The 15,781-nt window shown below is 38.5% G+C and overlaps 1 protein-coding gene across 1 annotated transcript; it reads right to left on the reverse strand.

The window, feature by feature from the left end:
* Positions 1-430: 430 nt before the first annotated feature.
* On the reverse strand, positions 431-5,986 carry LOC133889416 (putative B3 domain-containing protein Os04g0347400). Its single transcript, XM_062329946.1, has 7 exons — positions 5,906-5,986; positions 5,543-5,825; positions 4,569-4,651; positions 4,115-4,469; positions 3,807-4,015; positions 3,229-3,450; positions 431-604 (listed from the first exon to the last, which is right to left on the reverse strand). Exons 1-7 carry the CDS (start codon positions 5,984-5,986, stop codon positions 431-433), a joined length of 1,407 nt encoding a protein of 468 aa, XP_062185930.1.
* Between the last annotated feature and the right edge of the window lie 9,795 nt (positions 5,987-15,781).

Consider the following 15,781-nt stretch of genomic DNA (forward strand, 5'->3'; position numbering starts at 1 on the left):
TCAACATGATAGGTTATACACTGATACACAAAAGAACAAGCTAGTTCACACATGAGACAAGTCCACACATAACAAAGAGTACCAAAATATGATGATATTCCGTACATAATAAAGAGAACAAGTTCACACATAATAAAATATTATGCATTTCCAAACCGTTGAGCAATGATCTCATATAGTATTGTTGTTGTCGCTCACTCATGCCACTCAAGTCCATATTTATCTCTTTCCTTCCGTTCGGCCTTTTCTCCTCTATTGCATTTCTCTCATCATTGATTTTCTTCTCTAATGCAAGCCTCTCATCATTGCGCTCTTTTTTCTTCATCTCTTTCAAGTCTTCACCCTCTTTATTCTTGACCCACAAATTTTCCAATGCATCCATGTAGAGGTTATCTCCCGGAGAAACAAAATTTTTACCTTGACGTTGTCATTATTTCTCCTTCTTCTTACCATCTGGCCTTGCATCCACAGCCTCTGAAATAATACCCTCCCCTTCTTCATCATGACGACTTTCATTGGTTCCAGGAGTATTGGATCTCGGACTTGCATTATCGGTTATCTTCTGTTTCTTCTGAGAGCATCTATCATTCCACTTTTGCTCGTGCTGCAAGATATTCCAACAATGCAACAAGCTAAATTATTTGTTGTAGTTGTCTTTGGTCTTGTACAGTGCACATGCTTGAAGTACCTACACAAATGAACATGTGTTGTTAAACATGCAAGCAACATATACAGTTACAACAAATTAGAGAAGAATCACATGCATGCAAAATATACCTGATGTTGCTCTGTTACCCCGTCTTGTCTCCTATTTTGAATCTGAGCATACCATCCATAAAACATGTTAACACACTAGTATGGTAGACCAACAGTGCGTGAGAGAGTTAACAGAACTATCAGATTCGAAGTCCTTATGCTTATGGAAGTACTCGTAAATTCTCTACCAATACATAGTACGAGTTTGATCAATGCCTTGTATAGGATCCATGCTGATTTCTAGCCATGCCGAACACAAAAGAATGTTCACTTTTTCAATAAAACTTTTTGTTCTCTTCTTCCTTGGTTTCACAACTAGTGTACCTTCCATAACTTCCACTTCCTCGATCGCTTGTTTCTCGGGTGGACTTGCAAATTGGTTGTCATCCCAAAATTGATTGCTACCAATATTTTGACCACTCAACAATTGCATATAGCTATTCATCCATTCAACAAGCTACCTGCATTATTAACCAAAGTAGCACTTGTCAACCCTCAGAAGATGTACAAGCAACAACATAAGTACAAATTCGAAGTACAAAATCAGAGAACTTCATGGTCTATTTAAAGCTAAGTACATGCTCATTGTTCTGAACCAGAGAACGAAGCAAAAATAAGTTTCATCCTAGCTGACTGAAATTTCACAACACAAACAACAATGTTCAATTCTAGATATGCATAATTCTAGTCTGTTCGACTCACTCGCTCGGCAAAAATAGCTAGTACGTTTGACTCACCATCTGCTACGTGAACATTCAGACCGATCCATAAAATAACGTCGATTGGAACAGAAAGCTAGCTAGCTATGTATTGTGTATGTAAGTTTATGTTTTTCATTTAACTTTTGATTTTTTTTATATAAGAATGGTCCAAAAATTATAAACGTTTTTATGAGCAAACTAGAGCTTACTAGCAACCTATTTTAATTGATTTGATCTAAAAATTCTGAGCTAATATTTAATTAAAATTCTTCAAAAATTCCAACTTTTATAACATCTAGCTATCAGGTTCATATGGGTGCTTTTGGACCGAGCCGGATGGAGAAAGCTAGCTGGTGCGTGCATTCGGACCGAGTCGGATGGAGAAAGCTAGCGACTCGGCGTGCGCGGGTGGTCTAGCGGCATGGGTAGCCAAACGTGGGGAGGACTGCGGGGCGAGTGCAGGGGCGACGATGGGTGAGCGCGAGGCCAAGTGCTGCGCGAGCGCAACGGCCGATGAACTCTCCCTCCGGTACAACTCTTCCCCTTAAATCTGACAAGTCTGGATGGATCCGATGAGGCTACTCAAATTGACTACCACAAATCAGAAATAAGAAAGAGGATAAGATGTAAACGAACCTATCAGACGGTGACGCAAAGTAGGATTCTGTGACGGTAGTTGCTCGATAGCGAGAATACGTCATTCGTCAGATGTGGCGACCAAAGCTACTGGATAAGGAGGTCTAAAAATAATGACCTCAGTAGCGAATCATTTGGAGGCCATTTTTAATGCATATTCGTAAAAAATAGAGTAGCAAATAGTTGCTCTTGTCCATTTAGTAGGTAGCTTCCGAGATAAACTTTTTTTCCTGGACTTGTCACATCGTAACTAAAACCACAATGGGAGCAAGCAAGGTCGGAGGAGTTGGATTGGACCTGTGCTGATCAGAAGCTTCCTGACGCCAAATCATATCAGTCTGACAGTTGAGGGAAATAAAGTACAAAGCGGAAAAATTAAATGGTTAAAGTTCCTCATCTAAACCCACCAGAAAATCGAACTTTTTTTATGAGTCACAGCACGAGCTTTGACTTGATTTGTCACAAGTGGGGTTAGAATCATGATGAATATATGCACCAATGTTGTCGTCCCGATAAACAAAACAAATGTCAAAGCATCAAAATGTTTACTAAGCACATTGATCTCCTGCAACAACGTCATAAATTCAGAGTGCTGATTGTACTGCTACTTCCATGAATTCACCAAAACTGGTGAGTTGCCACCAAAACAATGTTTTATGAACTTCTATGCAAATTATAATAGCATCTATACTATACTGTTAAAAATTGCGGGGATGCCAGCTATTTGAAGTCCATGGATTCATCTGAATCCGGAAAATGACATCCTATATATACTTTCAACATAAAACGAGAAAACTGTACCGATATACAGTAATTTCAGGCAATTAGGCAATGAGACATGTAAACCCAACTTTTCTAAGATTTCAACAGATAGCAACACTGGATGTTCATCAGGAAATAGACTTGATCAAAGAATTCGTGGATCCTTTTGGTCTCTTGTGTCCTTCACTACTTGGCCTGTCAACACACTCCCTACTGGAAGAAGAAAGTGACTCCTTTTGCTTGTTAATGTTGATCCTTGATAAGAGAAAAGGAACATGTGCTTCAGTATTTAATTAACATTCAATCCATTATGAACAGGTTTCAACATATCAGAAATGGGTTTATGTTTGTGCTTACAACGCGTGATAGCGACATGCCACAGTGTGGTTTCGATGACGTTGAAGGTGCACAGGTTGCCTGGCTTCAGCCTGTTCTCCTGGCAGAAGCTCTTCCAGCCCTCTCCAGAAATGTAGCGGGCATTGTTGGATGCGGTACCACGCACCTGCCATGACTTGGTGCTGTCCATTGCCGTCTTCAGCGTGATTGTGCAAGTATTCCGGAACCCAATCCGGTGGCAGAATCTCCGCGGCAAAGACTGCAAGCATTTTGATTTAACAACTGATTTCACCAAGCATCAACATTGGACCACAGTGAATATATACTGAGTGCTATTTAGCTACGAGTGCCTCTTTACCTGGGTCTGAAGATTAGTTTTTGCCTTTTGCAATACATATGAAAAATACTATGGAAGAGCTCATATTCTGTCAAAGGTTAATTTCTTGCTGAAATATTATTTTTGGTTATAGCATGCACATACCTTACAACACTAATTAAGGCATGTGACGTGTTAGTTTCTATTTCTCGACCTTTCTTGTAGAATTCTTTTAATTTCATATTCTTGTTAACAAAAAGTTATCCTAAATTGCTTACTAGACGAAAATTTGAGCTTACAAGAACGCGCTCAAGGGCGTAGGTGTTGATCTCCTTCCTTATCCAAGACGCTGGTCCAGTCTGATAGTCAGTTTTCTTCGGTGACAATACCTTGTTCGGGGAAAACGTGGAACTTTTTGACCTCTTTTTTTCTTCAATACTTGACTTCTTGTTATCGCTTTTACGTTTCCTACTGGGAGAAGGTGCTTCGTGTTGCTTTTCAGTATGATCTGTAAAGGAGGAGAAGGCAGAAGCCGTAAACATAATTCTGGACACTTTCCAATGCACTGTCAATAGATTCTATATCAGAAACTAATTAATTTGCTCACTTTGTCTGATTCTGGTGTCCTGGTCCATGAAATCTTTCTGGAATCCATTGAGTCCAAAAGCTTTGAATTTGAACACCATGTTCCCTTCATATCTCAAGAGCAAAACGTCACCTTCAGAGATGCCATGAAACGCCAGAAATTGTGACCAGCCGCCTGTGAAGAACACTCCTGATTGATAATTCTCGAGCTCGATCCGCCAAAATTTACCGAGGGGGCTGAAAACAACAGCTGTCCGGCTGTTGAGATGCTCTTTGGCAACATAATGTTTTACAAACTTAGCAGGAATTATCTGCAATAGCACATACACGGCAGTAAAATTGGTGACATAATGTTTTACAAATTTAGCAGGAACTATCTGCAGTAGACCATACACGGCAGTAAAATGTGCAACGTTCAAATATTCAACAAGATATATAGAGCAAGGAAAACATAGTATCAGGAAGAGTTTACAGACCATCTTTTCCATGAAATCCTGGTGAACAAGCCTAATGAACTGCGGCTTACATGAAACCTCTTTGCTGCTTCCGGATGCCATAACTGAAAAAATTGTGAGCTATTACTATCAATTTAAACTGAACAATGAGTGTAATTGACTAGTTACTAGTAATAATGTAGCCATTAACATATGCTATACGTGACAACCAGTTCACCTGAGAAAAAAAGGGTCCATTTGGAACGCATGCATTTTATGGAAAATTCACACGAATTTTGCAGGAAATAGTTCAATTCCTGCAGTAATGGGAAAGTATGCTGCCCGTTCCAAAGGAAGCCTAAGACACTGACAAAACAAATACATAGGTAATGTTGTAAACAAACTCTAGTGCCATATACAACTTTATGCGCCAACCGGTTCATTCAAAAACTTAAAAAGCTACATTGAGGAAGGATGCACGAGCTACTGACACTTCAACCAAATACCTTCCTACAATCCTCTACTTCCCAATTTGAGCTAAATAAAAGATCAATGTTTCAACTCTTGCTTATTTATCTTTTTAGCACCCAATTCGCATGCCTCGTGCAAAATGACATTAAGGTCCTATTTGGTAGAACTCCAGATCCAAGAATTCTTAGAGCTAAGTATCTCATAGCTCTAAAATTTTATAGAGCTAGAGTTGTGGATATACCCGAAGTGTTTATGTGAGCCATCTTGTTTTTATTTTAAACTAAAAATAGATACGTAAACTATTTTATTTTAGTATACAAACTCCAAATCTAAGCTAGAGCTGAACTGCTGAAGTCCTACCAAATAGGGTTTAATTTCGTATGCAATTCACGATTTGCCACCGTGACCTATTCATGTGCCTGAAATGGTCAATATATTGTCCGCACTCCAATCTTGTAATCTCAAAATAATCTTTTCAACATCAGAGCTGATTAGGAGTAAATGCCTAAATTAGCGTCATCCGGGATTTGCATGGAAATCTTTACCTGCAGCCGGGGCACCGAACTCCTTGATGCAGAAGCTGGTGTCAAACGCCTTAACGGTGAGCGCGCCGCCGCCTTCGTGCCGGAGCACGATGAACCACCCGACGCCGATACGGTGCGCGGCCAAGAAGTCCGCCCACCCGCGCCCCAGGAACGCGCCCTCGCCGTCCCGGCCCACCTCCACGCGCCAGACCTTGCCGAACGGGCTGACGACGAGCGCCACTGGCGCGTGCTTCCCGCCTCCTCCGGCGGCATCGAAGCACCCGGCGAGCTCGTCGGAAATGTGCTGCGGCATCGGTTTAGATTAGTTCGGTCAACAATGTAGCACCAGAGCTTGAGCTCGACGGCGACGGAGATTGTTCTTACCAGCTTGTGGAGGGAAGGAGGCATCAGCACCTTGAGTTGCTTGGCTACGGCGCGCGCGCCGGGGTCGCCGGACGATGCCATGACGACCGGCGACGTAGACGAAGGCGAGAGAGGTTTTGCGCAGTGCGAATGTGAGCCGTCTCGACTCTTGACGCCTCGTGTTAAAGCCGAGGATCACGGATTCACGGCTCCTTGCCTTCTTAGGTGATTGTTATATTTAGCGGCCGTCCGATTTGGAGATAATGGCGTGGATATATCAGCGTCCTACGTATATTTGGTGGGTGATTGGGAAAATAAGATACAGTCATCACAAAGGACACAGTTTAGAGAAATACTATTATAAATTGTGTATTTAGAAATATATCATTACAAAACTTTGAAATTAAATATGCGATTTTTAATGCGGTTGGAGTACGAATATGAAACGAGATGGTAAGATAAAAAAGTTCATCTGTTTTGGTTAGGGAAACGTTGTTATGTAACACACATTTATAACAGTTACGAAATTATAATGTCATAAAATGCGACTATCTCTCTGTATATACTTCTATACTCCTATATACTCTTATAAAATAAATTAGTTGTAGTTGAGCAGAACAATCTTCACAGTTCATCCAAGTTGATCAAATAATCACCGTATAAAGTTGAACTCTATTTCTTCTTTTAAAAATACTTTCAATCTCTCTATCCACGAATCAAGAAATTAACAGTGATTGTGTTCTATTTTTGTAACTATGCGTGTGTGTTTTTAGAAAGTCTGATACGCAAATCTCTATTTTATTATGATATATTTTTTACTTCTCTAAATTGCTATATACTTAAATTGATTTTACATATATAAAATACTTATACAGTTGCTAGTAAAATATACGTTGATTGAAAATATTCCTAATCTCACTCAGTTTTGGTACGTTGGGTTTTCATCCAACGGTAGGCAATTGATCTTTCTTCCTCGAGATAACGTTTAACAAAACGAAGATAGCTTAATAAAATTAGCAAAGTACTCGGAGGAAAGAGATTTTACGTTCCAAACGAGGTCCCAGGCATATCTTACAAAATAACGTCAAATATCGTTCCATATTCCACTACTTGTCTTCCTTGTCAGGCCCTCTCACTGACAGATCGGACGCCAGAACACACCCGTACGTCCACGACCTCTGCTCGACTGGACTCGTCCCGTCCCCTCAAGCGTCAGCGCCTGCATGGACTCTGCTCCGCTCACTACTCACAGCCGAGGTCTAGTTTCGACATCAGAATAAAATAAAGGAAAAAATAAAATTCTCTCAAAAGTCACTCGAATTTTAACTTTTCTTCTAAAATATTATTTTGCAGTAAAAAACCTCTCAAAAGTTTGACTTTATTAAAAAACCTCACAAAATTCAAAAAAAAATCATAACTTGTTTTTAAAAAATAGAGACAATTCTAAGACCTTCTATGAATTTTTTAAAAAAATAATATCCTTTGCATCATATTTCATAGAGAGGAAGTTTGGAAAAAAAGAAAAATATGCAACTCATGATATTTTAACTTTGTCATGTTTACCATTATTTTTCCTACACAAATAATTGTTTAAGTAAACTAATAAAAGTAGTTTTATTAATTTTGGGTGTTATGGATTAGTTACGAATTAATCTATCTACAACACATTTACTCAGTCAACATGTTATAATAACTATTTCAAGATTTCATGTAATTTTAGAAAATAGAGGATCATGCAAGAAGACTAAACAAATTGATTTCATGATTTTTGCATTAGTAAATAATTAACTATGCATTTAACTCGAATTAATAAATGAGCTGCACGTTTTTTTTTCAAACTTCCTCTCGATGAAATATGATGCAAAGGATATTATTTTTGAAAGAAAAAAATTCACAAAAGGTCTTAGAATTGTCTCTAGTTTTTTTTAGATTTTTTGTGAATTTTTAATTTTTTTTGAATTTTTGAGGGTGTTTTTGCAATAAAACCAAACCTTTGGGGGTTTTTTTAACGAAACAACTTTTAGCGGGAAAGCCAAAATCCAAGTGACATTCGGGGGTTGCATTTTCCCTAAAATAAAATTATTTAAATATTTATTTTTAGTTTAAAATAAGAATAAAATATCTCAACTAAAGACCTATAACTATCTACAACTCTAGCTCTAAGAATTTCTAGAGCTATTAATGACTAGATCTAAGAATTCTTAGAGCTGAAGCTCAGTCAAACATGTCCTTAGTCTTACCTTGCTAGTGGAGATAGAGAGATACCAACTTATAAGCAATTTTCTTATCAACCCATTTAGCATGTGTGGATGTGAGAATTAGAAGAACACATACACGCTCGCTCACCTTGCTAGGCCCCGGGCAAAGGGTGCGGGCATATGGTACCTGCGTAAATAGTCAGTCGATATCGAGTCTAGGTGTGACCTTATTTTGCAGTTTTATTTTTTTACCGTAGTGCTATTCTGTACTTAAGGTGTAGCATATTATTCTACATCTATTGAACAGAATTTCAGTAATAACTACTGAATCACGTTTTATCACTAAAATTTTATTCGGTAGTACTGAAATTTTCTTCCGTAGGTGTAGAATAATATGCTACACCTAGGGTGTAGAATAACATTTATATATATATATATGTGTGTGTGTGTGAAAATCGTGTCAGTTAAGAATACGATAGTGGAATGTAACCGAGTCCGATTGTGGCGCGTCTCAACCGCACAATTCTCTCTATGTATCTGATAGCCGTAGCAACAAAGTATATACGCAATTAGGGTTTGTCTACTTTCCCTCTGTTGTGCTGCCACATGTAGTCTACTACATTTCGTTGTGCCGGCATGCATCGATGAACGAGAGAGTGAGCCTTCAGAACCCATCACTCTTGGGATCCTGCATCGGGAGAAGTGAATAAGATTTTTAGCAAGCGCTCAACGCGAATGCTCATAATTTGCTTCATCGTCGCCATCAACTGTTCACATGATCGGCTTCCTAATCATCATCAAATCCCCTCTTACATCATCACGATCTGTTTCCTTTACGCCCCCTTCGTCGTCGTCTGCTGCATCGCCATCACGGGGATCTTTGCATCTCACACTGCCGATAGGTACGTTCACTGTGACCCAACATGTTTAGCATGTCTGTTTTCTTGCTACTTCCATCCTGGAATATATTAGAGAGATATATGTTTAGGATAGACTCTTGCAGTATGATAATGATAGTCGATATATTCTGTTTATGTTATATTTATGTGCTGTTTTTTTTCAACAATAAAAGGATTGCTAGGGATCAACTGAGATACTCCTAGATAATTGGATTACCCATGTACCTAGCTAGTGCTATAAGGTCTGATATCTCATTTGCTGTGAGCAAATTAAGCTGGTTTACTTCTAACCCGGATGATGATCAGTGGTGTGCGCTTGAACGAGTCATACACTATCTGCTAGGTAGTATGAGTTAGGACTTCACTATACTAGGTATCCATCAGTATTAGAGGGTTATAATGATTCAAACAGGATATTCGATATTGATGAGATCAATACCATAAGTAGTTATGTATTCACTCTTGGCGGTGCTACTGTCTTATGGAGGTCTTGCAAACAGACTATACTGATGAGGTCAACCATAAAAGTAGAACTCGCACCATTAGACACAACCACTATTAAGGCAGAATGGCAACGTGAGCTCTTGATGAATTTGCCAGTGGTTGATAAACCGATACCGGCTATCCTTATGAACTGTGATAATTGAACGATTATTATCAAAGTGAACAGTTCTAATGAAAACATGAAATACCCAAGACATGTAAAGAGACCATTGAAATCTATACAAAAAAAATGAGAAACTCCGAAGTGATAGCTTTGGATTATATCAAAACGGCTAAGAAAATGGCAAATCTATTTATAAAGGGACTATCACGGAATATGATAGATAATGCATCGAAGGAGATGGGTATGTGACATATGTGAGTTATACCATAGTAGTAACCCAACCTATGTGATCGGAGATCCCGTGAATTAAGATTTAGGAAGAACACGTTATTGGTTAACTAAATAAGAGTACAACACAACCCGCTCGAGTAAAGATGCTATACTCTCAAAGTCTATAAGTCTGGTTGGCTATTGCTTTAATGTGTTTTTGTTGAATTTAATTAGCGAAGATGCTATTATATAAAGCATTCTTGAAAGAACACACCTATATGAGTCTGGCTATTGGTCACAGTTTGTGAGACTTTGGTTATTTCTAATAAACTCATGAAGGGACCATGGAATACAACTTATATGCTCTACCCAAGGGGTGGCCTATTGACAACCAAGTATCAGTTATGACTTTAAGTAAAACTTATTTGCACAAAACTTACAATTCAAGGCATAGTCTATTGTCCAAGTTATGAATGAGTGTAGCTTAATATTCTATGTGGATGTTCAACCCTAATAGGTATCCATCGAAACACTGGTACATCAAATAATATTGAGAAAAGGCAAATCTCCATGTGGCTTTGAGATATGGTGGGGTATTGTTAAAATATATGGGCTTGGTTCATTATATTTGAGTAATTCGAAATAAATCTCAAAGACCTAACTAAGTGGAGGTGATGGTGCATCCTTTAGTCCCACCTTACTAGTGGAAGTGGAGGGAGATCAACTTATAAGAAATTGTCTCCTCCACCTATCGGGCCGTGGCCGTGGTCAAGGAGAAGGGCGCGGGCACACGACATCTACGTGAATGATCTGTCAAAATCAGGTCCAGTTGCTTTCTCATGTGTGACCTCTACTTCATTGTCGCCATCAACTGTTCACACAATCTGCTTTCTGATCGTCATCAAGTCGCATTTTACATCATCATGGTCTGCTTCCTCTATGTCCCCTTCATTGTCATCTACTTCATCGCCATCACAGGGGACCTCCTTATCTCACGCTGCCGATGAGACTCTTGTTTAGCTGTGATCTGTCATGTTTAGCATGTCTGTTTTCTTGCCGCTTTCATGTTGAAATATATTAGAGAGATATATGTCTAGGATAGACTCTTGTATTATGATAATGATAGTCGATCTGTTCCTATTCATGTTATATTTTAGAATTAAATTAAATCTGAAAGTGCTATTCTTTTCCAACATCCATCACATTGCAATAACCACCACCGGCAATAGGATGGCTGCGAGGTCGTCTCGCCAGTCACTTGCAGTGGCAGAGCTAGGATTTTACCACCGGGTGTGCCCATCCAACAAAGTACAAGAATAAAATTTTGTAACACCGCGATCCAATATAAAAGTATAAAATTTACTAAAAGTATGATATAAATATATTAAAAAGTCTCAACATCATAATATTACAATATAAAATATAAATAGTCCAAATAGGAAACAAAGTCTAGCATAAATAGAAGATTACAATCCTAGTCTTGATCTTTACTTTGTACTCTCTATTTTCTCATGGCTATGAAGGTCTCAATTAGATCATCTTCACTTATCTTAGAGAAAGCATCACGCTCAATAAATATAACTAAACAGTTATTCAATAACTTATCGCCCATAGTATTTCTTAACTTGTTCTTTACTAGACTCATTGCTGAAAAAACTATTTCAACACTTGCTATTGCTACCAGTAGGATCAAAACAACCTTAAGAAGCAAGTACACCAAATCATAAATGACATGCTTTTTTATTTCAACAAGCCTAATAGAGAGTTCCCCAAGACTGTTTAGAGCTTTGAAACTATCATCCAATCTCATATCACAAATAAAGTTATCAAGTTGAAATTCAAGTTTTATCAATTCCATTCTTGAAAAATCTTTTGGGTAAAACTTGGTGTGTTTAAAAAATTTGTGTGCATCATAAGAAGTAAATGAGTTGATGGGATTCAAGATAGACATTCACAGAAGCAACTCCATATTTACCTTATCAATCAGATTATCAAGCTCTTGCCAATTTTTATCAATGACACCAATATATACCTCTCTTCTATAATGATCATCAATTGTTTGTTCTGGATAAAACTGTGGGGATCTTCCATAAGTAACATATCTAACATCCAATGCAGGGACATCGATGTCATGTTTAATGCAAAATAATGTAACCATTCCTTAAAAGAATTCTTCCCACCCATGAGATCTCATTTGTTGCATTCTTTCTTTCACCACACTCACAGTGACATTGCATTAACAATATCTTAGTCTCTCTTTTGCAAAAACTAAGACAACTCATTTGTGTATCCAAGAATAATAAGCATCAAGTGTGCATTAAAAACAAACTCAAATGACTCAAAAATATCAACTATGGCATGTATGTTTGGCTAATCACCCCTTTGTGTGGGATACTTTCCAAGAGTTATGAGTACTTCTCGCATTGTTGAATGCATATCAATAATGTACAAAACAGTCTTGTAGTGAGAACCCCACCGAGTGTCACCGGGCCTAGCTAACCCCATCTCTTGATTTAATCCACTTCCACTTTCTATTTCCCCCAATTCAAGTGCTGCCTTCAGTGTTTGAGCTCTAACATCTTGAAGCATGTCATGACGCTTACAAGAAAGCTCCAATAATATTTAGCAAAAATGAGAAACTTGACAAAAAAACCAATCACAACCAACATTTCCCTTGGCAACAGCAACAAAAACCAATTGGAGTTGATATGCAAAACAATGGATGTAATAAGCAGAAGGAGACTCTTTCATGATCAAAGTTTCCAGTCAATTAATCTCTCCTTTTATGTTACTAGCCTCATTATATCTTTGCCCATGGATTTGAGTAAGAGTCAAATAATGACCAATAAGTAAAGATTAAATTTCTACCTTAAGTGACAAAGAAGTGGTACCAGCTATATAAACTATTCCGAGGAACCTCTCACGTACCCTTCCAAGTTTATCAATATAACGTAAACAAAGAGCTAGTTGTTCTTTATGTGATATATCACTAGACTCATCAACCTAAACTGCATAATGATCATCACCAAGTTGTTCAATTATATGCTTAGTAGTTTCCTTAGCACAATATTGAATAATTTGCTTCTATATGGGAGGGGAAGTTAAGATGCAATTTCTTGGAGCATTTTTCAAAACTGACTTATTAACTTCTTTATTGTTTTCTACAAACCATTTTAAGAGTTCAAGAAAGTTTCCTCTATTGCTAGATTCCTCACTTTCATCATATCCATGGCATAGCAATCTTTGATGCAAAAGTAACCTCAAACATCTAAGTAAATAAGTCAACCTAACCTTATAAAGACATAGATTCTCCTCTGACACCCTAACAAAAACCTTATCAATTGATTTACCTTGTACAAATAAACTGTATTTCTTTTAAGCTTTCTTGTGAGCACTTTTTGTACCACCCACATGTTTGACAAGTGCGTCACTTCTATTCCAATTTCTCCAACCACCCTTAACAAACTTACCACTTCCACAGCTAAATAAATAACAAATCATGCAAAATGATGCATCCCTCTCAACACTATATTCAAGTCAAGGGTATTTATAGAACCAAACAATATTAAAGTGGTGATCCTTACCATACATGTCTCTAATTTTATAATCATGAGCATAAGGTTGGCACAGACCTGTCAAAATATATTCTCTCCGAACTGCATCTCGATCATTGACATCATAGCTTGCAATGAGCACTCTAAGTCTAGATCATGTACGAGACGATTAACTTCATAAATTGGAGGTAGTTCTTGTTTTTCAGGTTGCACTTCAACCACAAACGAAACCGAAGGTGGTTCTTATTTTTCTGTTTGCACAAACATCATAAATTGGAGGTGGTTCTTGTTCTTCGGATTGCACTTCAACCACAACCAAAACCGAAGGTGGTTCTTGTTTTTCTGTTTGCACTTCATAACAACCAGAACCAGAGATGGTTCTTGTTCTTCTGTTTGCCCTTTAGCCGCCACTAGAATGGGTGGCGAAGAAGATACAATCTTCTTTGCTTTTGCTTCATATTTATGAAAAAGTTCAGCAATACCTCCATTCCTCTTTATGTCCTAACAATTTTACCAGAACAGTTCACGAGTAAAACTAAGTCAATTAATAATTCCCAATTTCATCAGGACATAAAAGCAATTTTAGTCATCTGAACATAAAGAAATTTTAGAATGTTACTTTAAATTATGAAGCATCTAAGAGAATAAATAACCAAGCAAAAATCAATGGTGGCGCTGCTTGCATGCTTGCCGCTGCTCCTGAAAGAGTCTCCACCAGCGCTCTCTCTCTTGGCGTCGCTCTTGCTTGCAGCCTACCGGCGCCCGGCTGCCGCTACTGCTCGCCGCGCATCGCTCTCCCGCGGTCCCGCTTCCGCCGCCGCCCCCCCCCCCCCCACCTCGTGTCGCGCGCCACTCGCCTACGTTAGGGTTAAGAGCAGCACGTGCCCGGTTGTCGGGAGCTGGTGGCCTGGTGCCTGGCGAGGATGATGGAGGAGAGACGAAGGGAATGGCCCTGTGGGATTTGGGATGACGGCCATGCCCGAAGCAGGCCAGAAGGCCTAGAACGTCATGGCCCCGTGGGTTTTTTTGTCGTGCAGTCGTGCAGAGTTGCTCTGCGGGACCAAAATTTAGGATGGTTCTTGGACAGAAACACCTTGGAGCTCTGCGCCTGGTCACATGATGCATTTATCACACGGCATGCTTGACGACCCTACTGTAGCTGGTCTGCAGTTCCCAGTACCTGCTCCACAGCAGGATCCCGCCGTAGTTCCTCGACCTCCACACTATCGGCAGTACCTCCAACGCCAGTGTCGCCGACTTCACGTACCCGTTTGGTAAATCTTTGTTTCCAGTTACTACTTGTTTCGTAAATGGTAAGCACTACTGGGAACAGTATTATCGGGACACTTATGTCCAATTTTTTCTCGAATCTAATCGAATTCTAATACCTATATCGGATCCTAAATTATATTTTACATATTTAATTTTTTTTACTAAATCAAACATCTGAATCCTAACCAGATTCTAACACCATATCCATATCCAAATAATACTGCAAACAAAACAACATTATTTTTATACATAATCAGTTGCTTCGCTTGAAGGCGTTTAGCATAGATTTGTATGAGATCGAGATTAGATAAGAACGTTCGTGCGTGTGAATATGTATGATGTGTGCCAGCAGTTGTTGCATGTCAAACGCCTCCGTGCGAAGCAACTGATGCCAACTAGTTTGTCCGTACATATATATTACAGGTTGCAGTTGCACACCCCCCTCACCACATCGCCCAATAAGACGTGTTACATACAGTCAGATAGTCTAAACTTTGACCATCGACACCTTGTTACGTACATAAGAATGAATATTTCCATGATACGAGAAGATTCGTCCTTTATAGTAGTTTCGTATTTCCTCTGGTCACAGACAAGTATTATTTTAGGTATTAATACGGTCTCTAAAGTATAATTTTAACTACTATTTTTTTTAACATATTAATAAAATATAGCAAAAATATACTATTATGAATATATTTTTCAAAACGTAATATATAAAAAGTAATTTATAGCTAAAATTTGAAATAGATGACACTACTACATAATAGGCTATCCATGCCCTATTATCATTTCATAGAAATAGACGAATTTGTAAAATATGTTTGTGAGTTCTGACATATCCAGACGGCTAGTCATATTAAAAGACACGTCAGCCATCTTTGAGTATTTTGTTAGTGATGAGTAAAAAAAAATTGTCTATATCACTCCGTCTATTTTAACTGTTTCTATGTTAGTGTGAGGAGTACTACATGATTGTATTTGTTACATGATTGTATTTGTGTAAGAAACTGTTGTTTTCTACAGGGACAAAGAGCGATAAACATTGCTACTTGCAGCGGTCGATACTTTGTAGAGTCCTTGTTTAGGTCCGCATTTAGGCTGCAGCACATGTATATGTTGATCGATTTACACAACCAATGCCTGCAGGTCGTTGC

Source organism: Phragmites australis, chromosome 13 (genome assembly GCF_958298935.1).
Source record: "Phragmites australis chromosome 13, lpPhrAust1.1, whole genome shotgun sequence".
NCBI classification, from domain to species: Eukaryota; Viridiplantae; Streptophyta; class Magnoliopsida; order Poales; family Poaceae; genus Phragmites; species Phragmites australis.

Bases quoted from the DNA above. Each gene is read 5' to 3' on its own strand.
- LOC133889416 (XM_062329946.1), bottom strand. From the start codon at position 5,986: ATGGCATCGTCCGGCGACCCCGGCGCGCGCGCCGTAGCCAAGCAACTC. The intron at 4,652-5,542 runs GTAAAGATTTCC...CAATTTTTTCAG, and splicing joins GTTCGGTGCCCCGGCTGCAG to TTATGGCATCCGGAAGCAGC. The intron at 3,451-3,806 runs GTAAGCTCAAAT...AAATGCTTGCAG, and splicing joins ACGCCCTTGAGCGCGTTCTT to TCTTTGCCGCGGAGATTCTG.